The sequence below is a fragment of the Scleropages formosus genome, chromosome 13, assembly GCF_900964775.1.
Source record: "Scleropages formosus chromosome 13, fSclFor1.1, whole genome shotgun sequence".
Taxonomy (NCBI): domain Eukaryota; kingdom Metazoa; phylum Chordata; class Actinopteri; order Osteoglossiformes; family Osteoglossidae; genus Scleropages; species Scleropages formosus.
Genome location: NC_041818.1, coordinates 3,357,380 through 3,381,873, shown reverse-complemented (window position 1 = coordinate 3,381,873; position 24,494 = coordinate 3,357,380). Strand labels below are relative to the sequence as shown.

General features: G+C 40.2%; 1 protein-coding gene across 3 annotated transcripts; it reads right to left on the bottom strand.

Moving 5' to 3' along the window:
* Window positions 1-33: 33 nt before the first annotated feature.
* Window positions 34-24,262, bottom strand: LOC108928143 (relaxin receptor 1-like). 3 transcript variants are annotated; one of them, XM_018741964.1, is made up of 18 exons: window positions 24,162-24,262; window positions 18,682-18,825; window positions 18,361-18,432; window positions 17,836-17,941; window positions 12,240-12,311; window positions 9,413-9,484; window positions 9,124-9,195; window positions 8,958-9,029; window positions 7,681-7,755; window positions 7,426-7,497; window positions 7,217-7,288; window positions 6,525-6,596; window positions 5,920-5,991; window positions 5,438-5,509; window positions 4,756-4,985; window positions 4,214-4,624; window positions 3,671-3,886; window positions 34-454 (listed from the first exon to the last, which is right to left on the bottom strand). In XM_018741964.1, exons 1-18 carry the CDS (start codon window positions 24,211-24,213, stop codon window positions 261-263), a joined length of 2,148 nt encoding a protein of 715 aa, XP_018597480.1. In that variant the 5' UTR covers window positions 24,214-24,262; the 3' UTR covers window positions 34-260. The 3 variants fall into 3 exon arrangements, with proteins under 3 accessions (XP_018597480.1, XP_018597652.1, XP_018597567.1); XM_018742136.1 differs by lacking the exon at window positions 3,671-3,886; XM_018742051.1 differs by lacking the exon at window positions 12,240-12,311.
* Between the last annotated feature and the right edge of the window lie 232 nt (window positions 24,263-24,494).

The following is a 24,494-nucleotide window of genomic DNA, read 5'->3' as shown; positions in this document are numbered from 1 at the left end:
TCACATTGTATCACTTGCATACATGTTGTTTTGTAGCACTGCAGGCACATAGAGGCTTGAACCACAAATTGCAACAGGGTGGAAAGCTGTGTAATGCAGTTAATAACTGTTTTGAATATTTTTGAGCTGTTCCATCCTATGAAAAGTAATTCAGTATGTATGCCACTATCAAGCCTGATTTTATCAGCAGCTGTTTGCAAATTCTTGCCATGTCTTCCCATCCACATCACTTTGGCATGCTCACATATCATAGTCTTCTGTCAGAAGGTGCTGCTATGTATGTAGGTCATGGATATGGTGTGGGGTGTCTCCTTCGGCCCCAGTTGCTGCCACTTCACTTGTAAGCAAAGCTTGAGCCTCTCCTGGAAGGAAGTGGTGGTGATGGTGTAGAGGATGGGGTTGAGAGCACTGTTTATGGGGAGGATGAAGATCACAACCCACAAGATTACAGTGCCTGGAAATGCAGAGAAGAATAGTCAGACAGAACAAATTCAGTGTCTCTTGTATGTTTTGTTGGTTCTCTGTACTCACATTTGGGATTACATTTACATTTATTTCTTTAGCAGATGCTTTTCTCCAAAGCAGCTTCTAATGAACTTTGTGTAGTGTTATCAGCCCACACATCTTATTCATCAAGGTGACTTACACTGCCAGATACACTACTTAGAATGGGTCACTCATCCATACATCAGTGGAACACACTCTCTGTGACTCATGCACAATGGGGGAACCTGAACAGCATGTATTTGGACTGTGGGAGGATACAACAGCACCCAGAGGAAACCCACGCAGACACAGGGAAAACATGCAAACTCCACACAGACTGAGTGGGGACTGAACCCACATCCTCTCACACCACCAAGGTGCTGTGAGACAGCAGGGCTACTCGCTGCGCCAATGTGCGGGATTATTTTAGTTCCTATGTTGTGTTTACTAAAACCAACTTGGAATCAAATGAGTGGCACTCAGATAGTTTGAGTCCTACCTATCTAACAGATCCTACCAAGTGGTCTGGTGGAGCTTCCGTTCTTCTCTGGCTCTCTCAACCAGGGTCCTGCAGGGCTTGATACTGGGTCCCCTGCTTTTCTCGATCTACACCTCCTCCCTCGGCCCTGACATTGCCTCCCATGGATTCAAATACCACTACTACGCTGATGATACCTAGCGCTTCCTCTCCTTTCCACCTGCAGCATCAGAGATTTCTGCATGCATTGCTGCCTCTCTGACACCTCTTCAGGGTTGTCTGATCACCACCTCCAACTCAACCTCTCCAAATTAGAGATCACCTCCTTCACCTCCCAGCTGGTCTGTCTTCCTGTCATAATCTCTCAATCAAACTGGACAACTCAGTTATTTTGCTTACTTTCTCAACTAAGAGTCTGGGAGTGACAATTGACTCAAATCTTCCTCTCAGCACATCAAAGCCACAACCCAGACCTGCAGATACATCCTGTGTAACACCCACAGGATCCGTCCTGACCTCACAGCTGACTCTGCCCATCTACTTAGCCCAGCTAAGCCCAGCTTCGACTGGCCGGCTAAACCAGATTAGGGTAACTGACAAGTCTTACACGCTCAGTGATTCCAGGCTTGCCTACCTATGCATGCAAAGACTGATCTCGGCGGACTACGTGGAGGAAACCTCATGGTTCGACGGGCAGGAAGGCGAACTCAGCAACGCGCTGTGGAGCGTACTGAGGATGATGGGGCACATAGAACATCATGGTCATCCACTGCATCTGATTTCATCTCTAGCTATCTTGACCTTGCCTTGCTGCTAGACTTAGATGATTTCAGACGAGAGAGTGAGGTTGACGTTGCACAACTCTTCTTCACTTTAATCAAAATTATCGCGCAAGTCTTCTGGTCACCTCATAAAGGCGCTGTGTTGTACGAGGCTAATAAAACAACTTTAGCCATGCAAAAACGACAGGAACGGAAATCTCAAAGTGCTCATTCCCAACAAAATGGCACAATCCGCAGTGTCAGAGAACATTTCATGTGCAAATCAGTCTAATCAGCCATCTGCGCATGCACAACGCATTCCCGCCCCTACCCCAGTCTGACTAGATGGTCCCCGTCGACAACGACGGACAAACAACAACAACTTAGCCCAGCTATGGTGACATCCCATCTGGACTACTGTAACTCTCTCTTGTGTGGCCTTCCCGCTACTGCCACTGCATAAGTTGCGTTTGACTTGCCAAGGCGTTCTCATGTATCTCCTCTACTCATTTCTCTGCACTAGCTTCATATTGCTGCCCAGATCAAATGCAAGACCCTGGTTATTGCCTACAAAAGCATCAATATAATTGCTCCCAGCTATTTACAAGACTTGATGAACTGCTACATAAAAGGTAAAGCGCAGAGGTTCTCAGTTCTGGCTCCGTTGTGGTGGAATGACCTCCCTCTCTCACTCAGAACTTCTGAAACTCTGTCTACATTCAAAAAGGGTCTGAAAACTCACCTTTTCTGGACTCACTTTGCCCATGATCTCTCAAGCTCATGTATCGTGTAAACGTTCATGCACCATAACTTTATGATCATGCCCAGAAAAGCCTTTACACAGCCGCTGTTCCAGTATTATATGTAAATGTTTGTATACCTTTAAAAAAATTTTTAGAAAGGTGATCATGATTCATCTATCGTGTGTTTTACGCCCCTACTGGAGCGATGAAAATTGGTGCACAAAGTGGAAAGAAACAAAATAAGTTTACTTAAGAATCAAATGTCTGCAACTATGTCACTCTTTCTTCTGGTGTAATGCACAAATTGTATTTTCTCTGAGATGTATATCGCTTTGGAGAAAAGCATCTGCTAAATGAATAAATGTAAATGTAAATGTAAAACATGGGCTTTGTCATCAAAGATGGTCCAAATAATTCAAAGTTTGTGCAAGATCTCTTTCACAAAGCGAAATAGCAAGGAGACTTTAAAATAAACTTCAGGTAAAATATAAATAAATTTTTTATATTATATATATATATATATATATATATATATACATATATACAGTGATGCGTCGCTTAACGTTCGGGATACGTTCTGTCCAATAGGACGTTAGGCGATTTGGACGTTGTGCCAACATAATATATACTATACAGGTGCCTATATCTTATATGGAGAAATTGTTAATGACGTGGATTCAGGACCAGACCCAGAAGTCTACCCCCCTCAGCATCATGATGTTCATGTGCCTTGACCTGTAACATAGATGTATAATATTGCTATTGAATATTATGTATAAATATGTACTGTACCATTATACACTTAGCAGCACAATTGTTTTGTTTACATAGGATACACACGTTAAAGGAAGATGCACTACGGCCGCTGACATCTGCTATGTCCCATTAGCCAATAGAGTTTTCTCAACTCTATTATAACCTTATGGGACGTCAGACGTATATGCAGTTGGACATCCTGTAGAAGGACGTTCAGTGACGCATGCCTGTATATGTATGTATGTATGCATATAGCTAAATTTTGCTAAACAAAGTTTCAAATATTTCTGTTTTATGTTTTACATATGCTTGTTACTTAGAAAAAAGTAGTTTTGAAATAATTTGTTTTATGTTATTACAGGACAAAATACTGTCTACAAAATGGTTATTTTGAATACGATCAAAATCAATTGATTCATCTCAGTTTAGCAAAACTGTTACCATACCTGTAATTTCCACTTTTAGCAAAGAAAGAATTTTTAGGAGAAAAATAGGGATCCAGCACAAAGCATCAGTGAACACAATGAAGAAGAATCTCTTTGCTATTGTCACCTCCTCATCAAATACAGTATGCCGGGCTGTTTTGGATCCAGTTCTCCGTACAGAATAAAACATGCTGATGTATGAAAATACAATGATAATAAAAGCAAATAGATTCAGGCCTGAAAAACAAAATTGATTTAATTTTTCACCAGGTGCTAAATAATCGTGTTGTAATTCAACCTCATAGCTATCATAATAAAGGAATACTTCCTTTTAGAAAGATGTGCTGATAACATGACAGTTTAATCATTTATTCTGGAAATCAGTCTCAAAACATGCACCTGTTATTTTCTGTCACACATTTTTGTTTTAAAAAGAAAAATAACAACAATAGCAATAACAACAATAACAACAACAATAATAACAATAATAATTCACAAATTAAAAAAGTGTCATTCTTTAGCTTCAAGGAATTATATGCTCATGTGAGCTATCAGATCCCTTACCCAAGAATATTCCAGTTGAATAGCTCCTGGCTCCTGGCTTCTCCATTATATCTGAATGAAGAGGGAAGCACACTCCATTCCTGCCATAGTAGTTCCCAAATGTCTGTTTATCCCAAAAGGGGATGATGGCTATCATGAACCCCAGGATCCAAATACCGATGAGGGTGGAGAGGGTCTGCTTCCGGCCAGCCCGGTAGTTGTGGAAGGGGAACACAATACAGATATACTTTTCCAGGGTCATGTAAGTGAGCAGCATGATGGAAACCTCAGTGGAAAGCATAGCCAGAGAGCCGATCAGCTGACACTGCAGGCTCTCCATCCACAGCTGGGCATTCCTGTTGTATTCCCCACAGTATTTGATATCAAAAGCACCAATGAAGAACAGGTAAACTCCCATCAGGCAATCTGCACCTGTTCAGTGAACACATTATCATTGAATTGAATATTTGTGTCAAATGTTTTACTTTAATCTAAGTTTCAGATATTTTGTTCATGATAAAATAGATATTCTGTCTTTTTAAGATGTAGTAGTAATCACTTACAGCACAGTGACTTAATAGACATAGTGTGATGGTGGTTGTCTGATGCAGTGCAGGATCGCAGGCAAATAACAAAGACATTGCCAAAGCAGATGGCGAATGCTACCACCCACACAAAGACTCGCAGGATTATGTTAGCCAGCAGATTTTCAAAGGATGATATGCCATCTGTATTGGGCTTACAGCTCCGCACATTGAGGGAATAGCCACAGTATTCAAACTTCTTAAAGTATCTAGACAGAGAAGAATCCTGACTGAGTTTGCCAGCAGTCATCAAATACAGATTGACAGAACACTGAAACATAACGTCTCCTTACGTCAAAGCAAAACAATGCAAGACTTCTTAATAATGGTCATCACAAAAAATTAAATATGAATAAAAAACAATAACAGACACACATTTTCAGAACCGCTTGTCCCATATGGGGTCGCGGGGAACCGGAGCCAACCCGGTAACACAGGGCGCAAGGCCGGAGGGGGAGGGGACACACCCAGGACGGGACGCCAGTCCGACGCAAGGCACCCCAAGCGGGACTTGAACCCCAGACCCACCAGAGAGGAGGACTGTGGTCCAACCCACTGCGCCACCGCACCCCCATTATTTATAAAATAAATAATAAAAATTAAAAAATAAAAACCTTAGTTTGTCCTGAGACAACTGCGTTATTACAGTACCCTTACTTACATGTGAGAAAGGTTGACAAGGGATTGGAACATCCGGATGCTAATGTTTGAGATTTCTATTCCCTCCATACCACTTAGGGAAAAGAAACCATTATGCATCATTATGTATCCCTTACAATTTCATAAAAGAAGCACACTGCTTATTAATTTATTTTTCCTGAACCTAGTTGAGTTGTTTCGCTAAGAGAGAAAATGTCTGTTCTGAAGGTACTGTTTTTTATTACTTCCTGCATAAAATTAATTACATATGAAATATATTGTTATTGATAGTCAGAGTTCAATTATTGATATTATCATGATACTGTGAAATAAAGGAAATTAAATCAGTGACAACTTTACAAAAAATTGTCTAATTCAGAAACAAAGTACAAAATTTTTATTGGGTCAAATAAATTCTGCAGGCTAAATGAAGATATTAACAGATGATACTTGATAGCAACTTGCAACATGACCTTAAATCATCAAAAAAAAAACTGTACTCACAGTGACTGCAGACTTACTAAGCTGTCAAACTGGTCTTTGTGGATGTGAGAGAGAGGATTGTACGAGATGTTTCTGAGAAAAGAAATCCATCAAGTGAATTCACATGGCTTCAACATGTTCTTATTTATGTAGAGAGCAGGAAGCTACAACAGTTTGACACATTCATAGCTAAATAGGATATTTTTTCTTCAGTGGGACAGTCATTATTTGGTACTGTTATTTAATTTGGCACCTTAGAATTAAATAAGTGAATATCAATAACAGACTTATTTTAGAACTTTTCTCTTCTGGATTCAGCCTCTGAAAGCCTGATGTCTACAGAACAGAGATCTGCAAGTAATGGGAATGATCACAAGTCCTTGTGTGCAATACAGCATAACATGAATAAAATGATATAAATAAATAAATATTACATGCTGTCGCCACATTTCAAAGATGTATCCAGTATTTTTTAAAAGTAAATAAATGACTGATTTTCTACCCATTTGTCGGTTTAATTTTTTGCTCTGTGTCATTAAAAGTATTATTTTACACATTTTTTTAACAAAAAACAATTTTTATTAACACAATCTCACTTAAAAAGGTGAATGAAAGGTGATACTTACAATTGCTTCATGTTTTTCAGATTTTTAAATAAAGATGGAGGTAATTCTTGAATTCTATTCATGGATAAATCCCTGAATAGTAAGAAACAAACAAACATAGGAAAAAAATATAAATTGATTACTTCATTGAATGTTTTTCAGGATATAATTAGCACAGAATAATGTGCACATTCCACTTTGTAAAGAAAAGTCTTACTTACACACAATAGTTTATTCCTAGCACACAACTTCATGAGTCTCGAGAATGTCAAAATTGGAATATTAATGAGTACTTACAGAAACTTGCGTGATAATTTTTATCTTATTTTAAGTGTGTTTTTTAATTTTAAGGGTACATGGAACTTTCACTAATGAAATATACAAAAAAATTAAGTTTTGAGTTGATTCTGGTTTCACTGCACCCATGAAAGTGATGTACAATACATGACAGGTTATCAGATGTTTTGTTTCAGTAAGTATCTGTGTAATCATATAAACAACACAAAATAAAAAGGAAAGAACTCAAAATATTAAAAATAAAATTCAAAATAAATTTTTGATTACACTAAAATCTTTTAAATTGAACTTGACCTGTCCAGAACTAGATTCTGGTCAGTGAATGATGCATACAGGCAATAATTCATATGTAAACTAGCCAAGAAGAGTCAAAGAATACAGATTTCTGCTTTTTAATTGGGGAAATAGAAACTTACAGATCAATAAGCTTCTGCATTGTGGAGAATGTTCCCTCCTGAATTATGTGTATTCGATTTCTTCGAAGAGCTCTGAAAAAAGAATAGACTACTTGTCATTTTTATTTTCTTTTTATCATATTTTTGTATCTGTTTACAGCTACAGAGGTGAGTGTGTACAAAAGCATTTTAAAAGAGAGTTGCACCACAAATTCAGTGCTGTCACTCACAGGACTGTCAGGGCACTGCACTCCTGAAAACTGGAGCTCTGTAACTCCGAAATCATGTTGCCTTCCATTTCTCTGCAACAGAAAGATTTCAAAACAGTTCCACATTGCTAAAATCAAATTATTCATGTAGTAACCTCATGTTTTGTAACATAAGATGACTGATTATGCTTTAGTTTCATTGTTGATTACTTATACAAACATGTGTTATAGATATTCATAGAGTTTTTATATGTCTGCTCTATCAGTAATACTCACAGCCAGTTTAGCCTTGGCATTTCCTGGCAGAAAGATTTCTTCGGGATGTTGTTAAGTGAATTATTCAGAAGAGACCTCAATACATTAAAATAAAACAATTTATTAAAAGCACTGCATTTATCACAAACATTTTACAATTAGAAGTGATATTTGTTTGAATTAATAAAAAAAGTGAAGAAATTTTTTGAAGTCCTAAAGTGACAAAGTATTAAAAAAAGTAATGAACAAGTGTGAAAATTTTCACAAATGAAAGCATAAATTGTACAACTCAATACTTAACATATATAAAAATGTAAAAAATGGTTTGCTCTTTAAATGCAACACATCCAGAATATTTACAATAAATTCACGGGAAAGCAGCTTTTTGGCTTCTGTGGAATAGAGCATATTTCCAGTAGTAGCTGTTAGACTGTGATTGACTGTTGGGGATTCACATGTGTTGTTTAATACTTTCTTCCTGGGATTTCATGTTAAAAAAAAAAAAAAAAAAAAAACTCTTAAAACTGATATTTTCTTTCAGGAAAAATTATTTCTATTTCACATATTATCTCCTGGAAATAAATACTGGAGCAACTATGTAATGTTAATACAAGTTAGAATTAGGTTGTGGAAATGTGTTTCATTTCTTATCTGTCTGAGTCAGACATCCAGTACGGTTGATTATTGCTATATTCAGTTCCAGAAGGAAGTGGTCGGAGTCAAGTGTGGAGCGAACTGAGCATTTATTTTGACAATCCAAAACTTCTAGTCGGTGGACAGGCGAGGGTCTCTGATGTGCAGACGTCGTTAGTCAGGGAATCCAAAAGACAAGGTCAGTAAACAGGCGAGAGGTCGATAATCCAAAGGTGGTCACAGAGGATAAAGGAGTGGGGTAAGGGAAGTGGGAAGAGGCTGGAGAGATAAGGAAGTCGCAAAGGTAGAGCTAGTAGTTAGGCTGAACAAGGTTCCGATCTAGTTCTTGTTCTGACTCAGCCTTTTATGCGTCTGCCTAAAACGAGCTCTAGGTGTGACTCGTTGCTCCTGTGGCATGGGTGTGGCAATTATACATTGTCTGGATCATTAATGGTTTAAATTAACATGTCCTGCTAATACATTTTTCTTTTTATTGAGTGCTATAACCTCTAAAAAATCATATTGCACATTAATCATACATTGAGCGGTTTTGTGCTTTCAGGCATTTTAAGCTGGGTGACAGACATTTTCGAACAACCAGAAACTTACCTTATTTTAGCATTTAAAGCAATTGCTGGTATCAGTGGTAGCAACCATTTACTTACAAGAAAAATAATGTTTTTAGTCCTGTGAATGACTTCTGTCTTATTGATGATATATGGTTGTCTTCTAGAATTCTGGAAGGAAAAAATTATAACTTGGATATATACTATCCATTTGTATGAAGTATTAAATAAAAAGTAATTAAATGGAAAAAGCATCTTTACTTACAACCATTGAAGATTATGGAGATCCCTAAAAACTGCTGCCTTAAGGGTAGTAATCATGTTTTGACTGAGGAATCTGAACAAAATTAAATTTTTGAAATGAAGAAAAAAAAAGAGATGCTGTACATTAAGAGGAATGATGAACCAATTTTATAATATGTGAAAAATACTGTGTCAAGTTGAGTATTTAATGACATTTGAAATTGTCAGGTACTTTGGAACCCTCTTTACTTTAGAAATTGTCCAGAGGTTATCAAGTGCCTGAAAGAGAAATTTACCAGCATGCAACTTACAGTTTCTTGAGTTTGTAAAGTCCTGAAAAGGCTCGGGTGGATATTGTCCTGATGCTGTTATTTTGCAAATGCCTTGAAAGCAAAAGACACAAAAACAGCTCAGAAATGCAACCATGAATATATAAGCATCTGAAATATTGTGGAATTTATATGTATGTGCGTATGTTGTGTGTGTGTGCGTCTATACAATAATTGTAAATAATGTCTGCTTATGTTGTTGATTCATGCTGGTTGTTAGAGTTGCTGCTTCTGGACCCCAAGCTTGCAGGCTCAAATCCCACCTCTAGCTGTAGCACCCTTGACCAAGGTACTTACCTTAATTTGCTGTAGTAAAATTATCCATCTATGTAAATAGGTAAATAATTGTAAGTAGCATAACATTGTAAGTTGCTTTAGAGAAAAGTATCAGCTAAATGAAGAAATGTGAATATATCTTTTAAGGGTAAAACTTCACTATGTGGTTAAAGTCATGATTCTTGACATAACAAGAACACAGCTAATGCTTGTTCCAGATATAACAAGAGATTGTAAGCTTAAGGTGAAAAACACAAGACATAAGCACTTCACTTTTCCAGAGCAAATTTAATAAGCCATTTATTAATTATTAATATTGCTAATCCTGATGCAGGGTCATGGTGGTTTGGAGCATGTCCCAGAAAAATTAGGTACTGCATATGTAGTATTTTATTTAAACAAATGCAGATGTATAGACCCAGAATACAACATAATGAAACAATATTAGGTCTTTAAGCAAGGTTACAGCCTATCACAGTGAATCACACACACATTTGCTGAGTGAATCATACATTATGGGCAATTCAGTATCCCCAGTTGACCAAAAACCCATGTTTTTGGACTTTGGAAGGAAACCAGAGCACCTGAAGGAAATTTACACAAATTTAAAACTGAGCTGAAAGTGCACCATGTAGACATTGTGAGGAATCAGTGCTACCCAGAGTTCCACCTGTGTCTAATAATAACTTTTATGTTACATTTATGCAGTAAAAATAAGAGTGGTTACAGCTGCTGCCTTTGGACTCAAAGATTGCAAGTTTGAATCTCAGCTCTGACTGTAGTACTCTTGAGAAAGGTACTTACCCTAAATTGCTCCAGTAAAAATTACCTGGCTGTATAGATGGGTAAATACACACACAATGTCTACAATTGCTTGTCCTGAGCGGGGCCACTTTAAATTGGAGCCTAACCCTGCAACACAGGGTGTGGGGGGACACGCTCAGGATAGGACGTCAGTCTGTTGCAAGGCACCCCAAACAGGATTCGAACCCTAGACCAGCCAGAGAGCAGGCCCAGCCCAAACCTGCTCCACTAGCACACCACTGCATCCCCAAATGGGTAAGTAATTGTAAGTAAATTAACATTATATATTTTTAATAGGGGGTGCGGTGGCGCAGTGGGTTGGACCGCAGTCCTGCTCTCCGGTGGGTCTGGGGTTCAAGTCCCGCTTGGGGTGCCTTGCGGCGGACTGGCGTCCCGTCCTGGGTGTGTCCCCTTATGCCCTGTGTTACCGGGTAGGCTCCAGCTCCCCGTGACCCCGTCAGGGACAAGCGGTTCTGAAAATGTGTGTGTGTGTGTGTGTGTATTTTTAATATATTTTGATTGTTGCTTTATTTCTTATTTTATTGGATGTTATGGTATGTATTGTTTTATGTGAGCCCAGTGTTGTGCACTGGCTGTGTCATGGTTGTGCAAGACAAATTTCCCAGAAATGGGACAATAAAGTATATTCTATTCTATTTTATTCTATTCTATTCTGTTCTGTTCTATTCTATTCTATTCTATTATAGATTGCTTTGGAGAAAAGTGTTACCTGAATGAATGAATGTAAATGTTCAGCGATTAATACAACAGTTAGAACAATACTCTCAACCAATTCCAAACACCAGTTTAAGTAATACACCCCACATAATATAGCAGTACTATCACTCCTACTAATTCATTTAACCGACACTTTTCTCCAAGTAAGTTACAGTATTAATCTGCTTCCAGTGTTTTACCCGTTATACAAACGTTTGTAGACGGAAGAATTTTTATTGAAGCAATCCTTAGAAAATGCATTGATTAAGGGCACGACAGATGGAGTGGAGAATGGGTCCTTTGAATATTTATAGAAATAAACTCTAACGTGTAATTCTTAAGTCAATAAATTTGTCAGATAGCTTAAATCACACAAATACCCATATAGTAGCATATACAGTATAAAGCCTTAATTTCAAGATAAGGTGTTATCATGGGGGTGTGGTGGCGCAGTGGGCTTGGCTGGGTCCTGCTCTGTGGTGGGTCTGGGGCGCAAGTCCTGCTTGGGGTGCCTTGTGATGGACTGGTGTCCTGTCCTGGGTGTGTTCCCTTATGCCCTGCGTTGCCTGGTTAGGCTCTGGTTCGCTGCGACCCTGCTCAGGACAAGAAGTTTTAGACAGTGTGTGGTGTTATCACTCTCATACATTAAAAATATGCTTTAATTTGGTATTTTAATTAAAATTAATTTTAGCTCACATGTTTTTTTTGTCCTTCCTGAATTATTTTTTCCCATAAGAAATAATTTGACAATTAACTGAATCAATTCTTTGAAACCATATTGTATGCAACTCACACACAGTCTGAACCGCTTGTCCCAGGGAGCCAGAGCTTAACTCAGCAATGCAGGGTGAAAGGGACACACCCAGGACAGGATGCCAGTCTGTCACAAGGCACCCCAAGCAGGACTTGAACCCCAGACCCAGCAGAGAGCAGGACCCAGTCCAACCCACTGAGCCACCAAACCCCCACAAATAAAAAAAAATAAAAAAATAGCAAGCAAGCACACACTTACAACTTTTCCAGATTCTTGTATTGGATGAGCTGGTCCGGTGGAAGAGATGTTATCTGATTGCCATTTAGCTCACTTCAGAGAAATCACAGAATGGGGGCAGCCTTTAGTTTTTTTTTTTTTTTTTTTGGTTATCAGCCAAATGAACAAATACCAATGATATTGTTCATATAGTATTCTTGATCCATTATGCAAATGTTTGTTTTAGTGCAACATTTGTTACAAAAAGAAAGAAGTGTTCAGAAATATTTCTAAATTGAGCAAATTGTTTATTAGTTATTTAGGAAGTATAGAATCAATTATTTGTTATATCTGTGCACCACACACAGAATCAGTGAGGTGTAAGACTGTTTTCAATGCGATGCTCCAGCACCACTTGTGTGAACGTACGTAAGCACACACACACACACACACAGAAACCGCTTGTCCCAAACGGGGTCACGGCAAACCGGAGCCTAACACGGCAACACGGCTAGAGAGGGAGGAGACACACCCAAGACGGGATGCCAGTCCGTCACAAGGCACCCCAAGCAGGACTCGAACCCCAGACCCCCCGAAGAGTAGGACTCGGTCAAAGCCACTGCACCACTGCACCCCCCTGCATGTGAATGTCTGAGGTTAAAATTAATATCAGATTAAGTTAAAATGGAACCATCTTGAAACTGCTGAGAGGCAGAATGTGTTGTTTTAAAAATCTTTTCTCCTTACAGGGCCAGGTCAACCTTTGTTTAAACTGGCAACTTATTTGTTACTCTAAATTATTTACTTATTCTCGCTCTTGGCTCTTTGAGCAGATTCCACAGTAAATCAGCCACAACTTTCTTGATCAAAGTAAAACAAGTTGTCTTTTAAGATACAACTGTTTTTATTCATAAATTCAGTTGTCATAATATTACCATTGTCACTGTGATAATTTGGCTAATTCTATAGCTATAATTTAAAACATTTATACGAGTGTCATGCGGAACCAAAGACATTGGAACGGCTAGACCCAAGTGCAGGACAAGTTCTCAGAAACCAAAGGGTCAGGCCAGCTTTTGTTGTTGGGTGAAGAATTGCTCAATCAACTATCAGAGAGGGAGTGAACATCTCTAGATGTTGTCAGGAAACAAGGTGAACAATCAGAGGCTGGGGCACAAAGAACAGCAACTGAAACAACTCCATCCATGAGCACTAAGGAGGCCAGTTGCCCCATTGAAATTCTACAACTGTGAAGGAGCCGAGGAGGGTCTTTTAAAGCCGAGTGTTCTAATTGTCATCAGGTGCTTGATTGTCTTCAGGTGCTGTCGATTGGCAGTGTGGGCATGGATGTGACAATGAGAAGTGCATTATCTAGGTTTTTAAGTAGAATGCCCAGGAGTGGTTGGGACTGTTACATAGTATTTGGCCATTGATACTTGGCCCTGCAAAGGTTTTTTCATTTGCAGCTGCCAAATGGCTTATTCCACAGTTAACCATGACTGCTTGTTTATCACACCTTGTAGTATTTGGTAATTTAGTCACTTTGTTTAGCACTCTCTGTCATTTTGGTGAGAACTGACTATTGCTAAAATAATGTGCCAATTGACCAATATTGCAAAGCTCAAATGAATGAAAACCTCTGTTACTACCTTAAGGATTGGAGAGTAACTGTAATTCAATCAACAGCTCCACTAAACAAAACTAAGAGCTCACCTGCAATAAAATGGTGTATTATATTTTCCATTGGAGATCTGTTGCTGCAGTTTATCATGTTTCTGGTAAGTTTACTTGTTGCTATTACTGTATCCTGACATTGATTCTTCTAATGTAGTTGTAAGAATAGACAGACACAATTGGTTGTGTGTTTGTGTAGTTGTCGGTTGTATTTTTACCGATTCCACCGAGGAAGGCCACTGCCAATACGTGAATTCTGCCATTATCAGCCAATCTGTCGAGGGATCATGTGTCAAACATGTTTAACATCAAAGTTGTCTATGGCAACCAGACTGTGTGACACCACCGTCATCAGAGACTCAGACGCTCCCACTACTACAGTAACCTGCTTTATCCTCATCTGTCAAACCCTCCATCCTGCTTCAGTTTCTCTATGGGACTCGGGAACTTCCAATCTGCTGTGAGGAAGGCTGACTTCATAGCAGCCTATGCCTCCCATCTCTCACTGGACCTTCTAGCCCTAACTTAAACCTGGATCACCCCAGACAGCACAGTCACACCTGTAGTTCTCTCCATTAACTATTCTTTCTCTTACATCCCTCATCCCTTTGGCAGAGGTGGAGGCATAGGCCCTCTTCTCTTTCCCTGCTGGGAATATTCTGTTTTCCCTCTTCACCTGCCTGACCTATTCTCCTTTGAATTGCATGTTGTCTCTGTCACTGCCCCAATCACTCTTGTTGTGGTTATGCTTTATCATCCTCCTGGCCCTCTCAGCTGCTTCTTGGGTGACCTTGACATCTTGTTGCACTCTCTCCTAGGGGACAACACTCCTTTTGTTTTTCCTGGGTGACATCAACCTGCATGTTGATATTAATTGAAGTGGCCTTCTGTTGCCGCTACAGTCCCTTGACCTCTTCCTGTCCTAGTCCCCTGGTACTCACAAAGCAGACAATTGCCTTCACCTTGTCATTTCTCATAACTGTTAGTGTCCTGTCCTCTCTGTTACTCTGTTGTATGTGTGATCACTTCTTTCTCTCCTTCCTGCCTAGTCCCTCTCCTTTTTCTGCACCCATTGTCACCTTTTGCCGCAACTTAAAATCTCATCTTCCTGCCTTGCCTCTGCCACACTGTTCTCTCTCCCTTCTATTGCACAGTTCTCAGATCTATCAACCAACGTTGCCGCTAACACTTTGCTCTCTGCCCTATCTTCCTCTCTAGACTCTCTCTACCTACTATCTTCCAGACTAGCACACCCCAGTGTCACCCCATACATTATATGCCAACAGGGCCAAACTCTGGGCTGCAGTACAATGATGGCAGAAATGCAAGAATTGCATGGACCTGGCTGTCTACAAATAACTCTTAACAACCTTTCACTCTACTGTCTCCTCAGCTAAAACTACCTTCTTCGACAACAAAATACGTTCTGCAACTAAAAACCACACAGACTCTTTGCCATGTTCTCATTCCTTCTGTGTCCTCTGCTGCCCCTTCCTCCTTGTCTCACTGCTGATGACTTTGCTTTGTTTTTCACAGAGACAAAGTCAATGCAATGACAAACAAGTTCTCAGCATCACCCTGCCCAGTTCATGCAGGACCTCCTTCTGAAGTCACGCTCTCCAAATTCAAGCCACTCTACAAATCTGAAATCTCTAAGCTCCTGACATCACACAGAGCCACCCTCTGCTTGCCTGAACCAATTCCATCATCACTTCTACAGACCATCTACCCACCACTCCACCCTCTAAAACTCTATAACGGAGAGACCTGTGATCAACTATCTGAATTCCTCACCCGGAACCATCTCCTTGACGGATATCAGTCTGGTTTCAAAGTCCGTCACTCCATGGAGACGGCGCTCCTGGCAGTGTCTGATGCTCTTGAGTCGGCTAGAGCAGCTTCCCTCTCTTTGGTCTTCATCCTCCTCAAACTATCTGCAGAATTCAACACTACCAACCACCAGATTCTACTCTCCTCTCTTAGTCAACTTGTGATCAAAGGAATGGCACTAAGATGGTTTGAGTCCTACCTCTCTGACAGATCCTACCAAGTGGTCTGGTGGAGCTTCCATTCTTCTCTTCTGCCTCTCTTAGGTGGGGTCCTGCATGGCTCGATACTGGGTCATCTGCTCTTCTCGGTCTACGCCTCCTCCCTTGGCCCTGTCATTGCCTCCCGTGAATTCAAGTACCACTACTACGCTGATGAAACCTAGCTCTTCCTCTCCATTCCACCTGCGGCATCAGACATTTCCACGCGCATCGCTGCCTGCCTGTCGGACATCTCTGCATGGATGTCTGATCTCCAACTCAGCCTCTCCAAAACACAAGATTCTACACCTCCCAGCTGGCCTGTCTTCCTGTTATGATTTCTCAATCAAACTGGACAACGCACTCACTTTACCTACCTTCTCAGCCAAGAGTCTGAGAGTGATGATTCATTCAACTCTATCTTTCTCTGAGCACATCGAAGCCACATCCTAGTCTTGCATAACACCCGCAGAATCTGTCCTTACCTGCCCAACTACTTGTCCAGGCCATGGTGACATCCCATCTGGACTACTGCAGCTCTCTTTTGTGTGGCCTTCCCACTACTGCTGATACAGAATGCTGCTGCCTGAGTTGTTTGAGTTGTTGAAGCATCCCCATACTGTATATCTCCTCTTGTTTCTTTGCACTGGCTTCCTGTAGCTGCCTGGATCAAATTTCAGACCCTAGTTTTGGCCTACAAATGCATCAATAGAACTTCTCCCAGGTATTTACAAGAGTTGAATCAACCCCAGGGGGGTGCGGGGGCGCAGTGGGTTGGACCAGGGTCCTGCTCTCCAGTGGGTCTGGGGTTCGAGTCCTGCTTGGGGTGCCTTGCAACGGACTGGCGTCCCGTCCCGGGTGTGTCCCCTCCCCCTCCGGCCTTACGCCCTGTGTTGCCGGGTAGGCTCCGGTTCCCCGCGACCTTGTATGGGGCGAGCGGTTCTGTGTGTGTGTGTGTGTGTGTGTGTGTGTGTGTGTGTGTGTGTGTGTGTCAACCCCTACACTCCAACTAGACTGCTTTGCTCTTCAACTTCTGCCTGCTTGGTGGTCCCACGCATGAAAGTTAAAGCACGGAGGTTCTTGGTTCTGGCTCCATTGTGGTGGAACGACCTCCCCCTCTCACTCAGAACTACTGAAACTCCGTCCACATTTCAAAAGGGTCTGAAAACTCCCTTCGCCTATGATCTCTTAAGCTCATGTATGGTGCAAATGTTCATGCACCATAACTTTATGATCATGCCTGGCTAAGCCTTTGCACAGCTGCTGCTGTACTGTAAATAAATGTTTGTGTATCTCAATAAAAAATGTAGGAGGGTGATCGGGATTTGTCTATTCTGTGTCTTATACAGCTACTCGTATGATGAACATTGGTGCATAGGGTGGAAAGAATCACACATCTGCAGCTATATCTTGCAACTATGTTTCGCCTAATGTAATGCACAAATTGTATTGTCTCGTATTTGAGATGTACGATGCTTTGGAGAAAAGTGTCTGTTGAATGAATAAATGTAAATTTAAAATCGAACATGCTCTTATGTTATACCAATTCAATTTATTTTTATAGAGTGCTCTTCTCACGCAGTGACACAGGCATACAGCAAGAAAAACAAATACATCAGATACGATACCACTACATATATTCTTTGTACTATTGTATCATGACATCATAATGTAACATACATTTTTAAAATGCACACTGAATTATCTGTCAGTATTTGTCTCCTGAAAGGCACTGTACCTAACCCTCTCCTCATTCTCAAAATGCAGCTCTGCACAGATTTTGGTGAAGGCTTTGTTTCAAGGGTGGAACCAAGCTTAAAAAGTACCTTTAAATGCAAGCATGGATATTCCAGAAATATACAGTTTTTTCAAATGAAGCTCAAAGTAATGTGTATCAGTTGTTTATAGTAAAAGATATTCACTTTGATTATACTTACAATGCAGTGACATTGGAGGATACAACAGGTATATACTGAAGATTTCTGCCATTGCAGTTCACTCTCCTGGCTTCACAATCACAAACTTCAGGAACTACATCCAGCACTATGGTGACAATGAGAGCGAGTGATAGTCAACATCTGTTCCAAACAAAGTTAATGGCATCCTAAGTTCTAGCCTTTGTAGTATCAAGAGTCAGTGGCATTCTTCTGGTTCAAACTGATTTATCTTGTGGAGGTTATCAGGGTTTGACAGAGGAATGGACTGTTTAAAGCTTTGGAGCTAAAAACAGTTGTAAAAAACATGACATTATTTCAGAATGTTATGATGTATAAGCATTGGTATATGTCATGCAAATACCATAAGCTTACAAGTATCATATGTTTTTTGATATGTCTGTTGTCAATAACACAGTAATGTAGCACATTTTGTTTGCTGTCTTCAGTGGATTTCTAGTACAGTAGAATCAGAGAATGGATTTCAAATACTGATGAAAAGAAGACAAGAGAAATCATTTTACTCACAGCATTCATTTGACTCCAGAATGTTTGGCTTTGCAAATGCATCAAAAAGATGAGGCCATCCAGTATTGTCAACTGTAAAAGTTTCAAAATCCTGACGCTTTTTCAAATGTGTATGGAACACAAATATTTAAAAGTATAAAGTATATTTACTTTGTGTCAATCATAAATAATAATAAATTCAATCATTTAGTTTGCATGATTGGTGCCTTACTTGTTAACATTACTGATACTTCATTTTTACAGGTTCAAGATAAAATTAACTCCCCAGATTCTAGAAGACATATTTCTTCCTGCCTATCTCCATGAATGCTTCAAACTTACCACAGTTCTCCTCATCTGCACCATTTTCACAGTCCTTTACCCCATTGCACTGACGTGACTGAGGCAGACAAACCAACAGGTTTCCACAGGGGAACTGCCCCAGGGGGCACACATCTGTGGTGGCATACAGCTCCATGGAAGAGTCTATAAAAAGACACTGAAGCATTTCTAATTCTGCTTATAGAAGTTAACACTACTTATACAAGATTAATAATGTCACCGATCAGGCTGCTTGGAAACGTAATTTCAAGTTAATGACTGGAGTTACGGTTTGCAGGTACAGATTTCAATGTAATAATGAAGACTATTTTTATGAGAATTTGAACTTATGAGCAAATGTGAAATCTGCATAACGATCTATCAGCTCACTTTGCTTTATAAGCATTTCAATTCAAAATACAAGCCTTAGTGAAAGCCTTCTCCTGTTCTCTCAAACTCATGTTCCTGCTGGCAAACATCAATAAAAGCATCAATAGAACTGCTCCCAGCTATTTACAAGACTTGATCAACCACTACACCCCAACCAGACTGCTACACTCAATCACATCTGCTCGCTTGGTGGTCCCCTGCACAAAAAGTAAAACACAGAGGTTCTCGGTTGTGGTGCCATTGTAGTGAAACAACCTCCCCCTCTCACTCAGAACTGCTGAAACTCTTTCCACATTTAAAAAGGGTCTGAAAACTTATCTCTTCCAGACTCAGACTTTGCCCTTGATCTCTTAAGTTCATGTGAAGTGTTAATGTTCATGCAATGTAACTTTAAGATTATGCCCGGAAAAACTTTAATAATGCTGATCGTATAATCTATCTAAACATTTATACGTATATCAAAAAAAAAAAAAAAAATTAGTAGAAAGGTGATTAGGAATCATCGATATTCTAAAAGTTTTATGCAGCTACTCATGTGATGAACATTGGTGCATATGGTGGAAACAAACTAACCGTACTTAAGAATCACACGTCTGCAACTTTGTCTCTTACTCCTAATGTAAAGCTCTATGAGATATGGAGAAAAGCATCTGCTAAATGAATAAATGTAAATGTAATCACACACACTATCTGAAACTGCTTGTCCTGAGTGGGGTCACGGCGAACTGGAGCCTAACCTGGAAATGCAGGGAACGGGTGGCACCCCAAGCAGAATTCAAGCCCCAGCCCCACCGGAGAGCGGAACCTGGTCAAGCCTGCTGCGCCACCTCGCCCCCCGCCCCATTGTAAATGTAATGTAAATAAAAAAATCATAAGATTTGTTACTTTATTATCCAGCCATCTTATAAAATACCAGATTTTCTGTAATTAATCCATAGCCCTTTCCAGACTGAATTTTCTTGAATTCTATGAATCATTACTTCATTAAGAAACCGTGTTGTGATTCAATATTCAGCAGCTCATTTACGATTTTCAGTATATACCAAATCCACAGTGTATTTGCTCTCTTTTGCTGAACTGACAATCTAACTTCAGGAATTGTCAGTTATTCCCCCAAATTTTGCATGTTTCAAAAACACCACCATCATCCCTGTTCCTAAGAAAAAACAAAGTGAGCTGCCTTAATGACTATTGCCCAGTGGCACTGACCCCCATTGCAATGAAATGCTTTGAGAGGCTGGTGCTGGGACACATTAAGGACACCATCCCAGACACTCTGGACCCACTGCAGTTTGCCTACCGCCACAACAGATCCACTGAAGATGCAATATCACACACACTTCACACCATTCTGTCTCACCTGGACAATAAAAACTGCTATGCAAGGCTATTGTTTGTAGACTATAGCTCTGCATTTAACATTGTCATCCCGACCAAGATGATCCACAAACTACTAGGTCTGGGGCTGAGTGCCACATTGTGCAACTGGATCCTGGATTTCCTCACCAACAGACCCCAGCTTGTGCGAATTGGTAGAAATACCTCCTCCCCACTGATCCTCAACACTGGCACTCCAGAGGGAAGCGTCCTGAGCCCAGTGCTGTATTCCTTGTTCACTCATGACTGTGTGGCCAGTCACAGCTCCAACACCATCATAAAGTTTGCTGATGATACCACCATTGTGGGTCTGATCACCAACAACGATGAGATGGCCTATATAAAAGAGGTGAGGCTCCTGGCAGAGTGGTGCCAGGACAACAACCTATCTCTCAATGTCAGTAAAACTAAGGAGCTGGTGATTGACTTCAGGAAACAGGCTACGGTTCATACACCCATCTTTGTAGGAGGGGACATGGTAGAGAGGGTCAACAGCTTCAAATTCCTGGGGATCACACTCACTGCCAAACTCACATGGACTGAGCACACAGCATCGACCATCAAAAAGGCCCATTAATGCCTCCACTTCCTCAGGTGTCTGAAGAAAGCCAGGATGTCCACTACAGTCCTCACCACTTTCTACAGGTGTGCTGTGAAGTCTGTCGTCACAGGGTGTATTACATCCTGGTGTGGCAGCTGCTCCGTACAGGACAAGAAAGCCCTACAGAGGGTGGTCAAAACAGCTCAGGAAATCATCGGCACACAGCTACCAGCAGTTGAGGACACCTACACCACACGCTGCCTCAGAAAGATGATGCGTATCATGAGAGATCATAGTCACCCCGCACGGGCACTTTTCTCTTCCCTGCCATCTGCAAAATGGCTTAGGTCGATTCGAACCCGCACAGCTAGGTAGAGGAACAGCTTTTACCACACTGCTGTAAGATTATACAACACTAACCAATGTGCCACTTTTAGTAACTAGAGTTGGACTGCTCCACCTAAGCACATTGGTAAATTACACTGTCACTTTAAGCATTCTCATTCTTTCGTTCTGAGTTCTCTGACTGTTACCATTATTGTTACTACTGTTACCATTCTTTATTGTTATTGTGGTCATTGCTGCTATTGTTATTTAACTGTCATTGACACTGTTTTGTTTGTAATTGTTTTGTTTGTGCAGTATTTCAATTGTCCTTGCATAGTCTGTGGAGAAGCATTCAGGAAGATTTTCATGATACATGTACATGGTACTTGTATCTATGACAATAAACTTGAACTTTAACTTAAATCAGAATCAGCTGCTTAGATTGTTGAACTTTGACAACTAAAATAGATATTTGGAGAACTTGGATCTTTAAAGATTTTGGACTTGGGTTCCTGTAGTTACTACTTTGGATATATGTCTTCAATATTGTTATCTTGTGTAGCATTTACTTATTTAGGTGTATGATTTTTGCCAGTATTAGCCTATGGAAAAAAAGTGGGGGAAAAAAAATCACTCATTATGACAGTTGTGCTTACCAAAGAAACCTCTAATTATGTCACTGGTGGAGATCAGTGAATGAATGCATGTATCTTTGGAAATCCATCCCCCCATTGGCTTTTTCCTGTATTCAAAATCTATTGTCACACAATGCTTGGATGGTGTGAAGGAATGTGGGCTTGATCCCTGCTCAGTTTTTGTGGAGTTTGCATGTGCTTGACTTGTTTGCGTTTCCTCTTGGTGCTCTGGTTTTCTCCCACAATCAAAATACATGTGTTTCAAGTGAATTGGTGACTAAATTGACTAAAGTATGAGAGAGAGTGTGTGTGTTGCACTGGTGTATAGATGAGTGAATGACTGTAAGTACTGTACTATATCTCCCATTCTAAGTGGCTTTGGATGAAGAAGGTATTAGTTAAATACTACTACTAGTGTATTCATTACAGGTGACTTTTTTATTACACTGCCATGTATAGGTGAATACATGGCAGTGTAATAAAATTAAGGAAGTATGTAGTAGAAGCACTAAATCAATATACATTTATACTCTCTGTCATGCAGCATTTTTTGTCAAATCTGGAGGGACATTTAAAACAGGAATGAGGAGAATACCAGCTTGGATACTTTCATGGGTTTGTCAGCATGTTGTGCTACAGGTTCATGTGTACCCGACTTTGTCATAGCTTGTACAACTTGTACCCAAGCCAAAGTTTTGCCATAGCTCCCTGTTGGGCTCCTGGAACCCCTGCCCATTCCTAATCAGCCATGGTCTCATATAACAGTAGATTTTATTACTGACCTGCCAAATACAGAGAGGAACACTGAAGGAACACTTTGCAACACACCTACATGAATGCATGATGTGAATTTCTATCATATTTACACACACACAGTCTGAAAACGCTTGTCCCAAACGGGGTCACAGCAAACCGGAGCCTAAGCTGGCAACACGGGTGCAAGGTTGGAAAGGCAGGGGACACACCCAGGATGGGATGGAAGTCCACTGCTAGGCACCCCAAGCGGACTCAAATTCCGCACCCACCAGGAGGAAGGCTCCTGTCAAGCCCGCTGCACCACAGCACCCCCGCGCCCCCATGCCCCCTTCTTATATCATATTTAACATATACTAAATAGAACAGAATGTCATAAAACGTATCATATAACAGCAGATCTTCTTTTTTAAAAGATACGATATTCACAATGCAAAATAACAATACAATTAATTATAATTAATTGTGGTCTACCTACAAACAAACAACACATTGTCACACTACCAACCATAACAAAACAAATATCGAACACGCGCGCACGCACGCACGCACGCACACACACACACACACTTTCTGAACTGCCTGTTCCATACAGGGTGGCAGGGAACTGGAGCCTAACCTGGCAACTCAGGGTGTAAGGCTAGAGGGGGAGGGGATACACCCAGGACAGGACGCCAGTCCATCGCAAGGCACCCCAAGCAGGACTTGAACCCCAGACCCACCAGAGAGCAGGACCTGGTCCAACCCACTGTACCATTATGCTCCCCCAAATCTTGAACACTCTGCCAAAAACTAACTTCATATTATGAAATCTAACACATTGCACAGGTTTGCATTATTTCTGTTGCTTAAAGCTTTCTTTTTCAGAAGTTGTATAGCTGTCTTTAAGCAATTTCAACATACTTTGCCCTACTAGTGTTATGAATAATAGTAACACTATGTACTCTGAATCACTGGATTGTGTATCAAGCTTTTAAAAAGTTTTTATTTGGAATCAGCAGGTTCAATATATTTTTAAAGAAAAAACTTTTAAAGGAAGAAACATTTCATCAATAGGGTTAAATGTCCTGAGGAATATAATTAAAATATGCTTTACATTGTTTTTTGTGTTATTAAATAAATGTGTGATAAATTTGGTATAACACAGAATTCATGCATACACACTGGCAAAGGCTAATGATGGAACTATTGAAGACAAATCTTTATAGAATATATATCTGTAAAGGTGCATCTCTGTAAAAACTGAAGCCAGGGACAAATGTACTTAACTTTTCTACATGTGAACATTTTTTTTTTTTGGTAAAGACAACAAGGTCTGCACACAGAATTAGAAACCTCTTTTTGTGCAATAACTATTCTTTCACCATCAAGAAGAGAGAATTCTATAGCTCTAACACAAAATACGTTATTCAAAAAATTTGGTCAGCAAGTAATTTTAGAATTGATAATTTTATTTATGACTGAATTGTTTCTCTTACCTGATAATGAAATAAGGACAGTGAGAAAGGCCAAAACACAGGGAGAAGGCATTCTGCTGGCTGACCGATCTGTAAACCCACATAGAGGCAGTTGCAGGCGAGGGGAAGATACTACAAGCACTGATTCCTAACTCTTGGGCTTGTCAGAACTAGCAGAAAATGCACATAGAACCCTCCCCCACCACACAGGCACACACACTTCTCAGTACAACCCTTTTCCCTATATTACAAAATTTAACTGTACAGGCATGCAGTAGTTATTTGGAAGTATTAAGGTGCTGCTGTGTAGACCATAAATACTAATTATATAGGGTGCCGTGGTGGCACAGTGAG

Bases quoted from the DNA above. Each gene is read 5' to 3' on its own strand.
- LOC108928143 (XM_018741964.1), bottom strand. From the start codon at position 24,213: ATGCCTTCTCCCTGTGTTTTGGCCTTTCTCACTGTCCTTATTTCATTA. The intron at 9,485-12,239 runs GTAAGTGTGTGC...TTTGCTTTCAAG, and splicing joins TACAAGAATCTGGAAAAGTT to GCATTTGCAAAATAACAGCA. The intron at 5,510-5,919 runs GTGAGTACAGTT...CTTTTCCCTAAG, and splicing joins TTAGTAAGTCTGCAGTCACT to TGGTATGGAGGGAATAGAAA.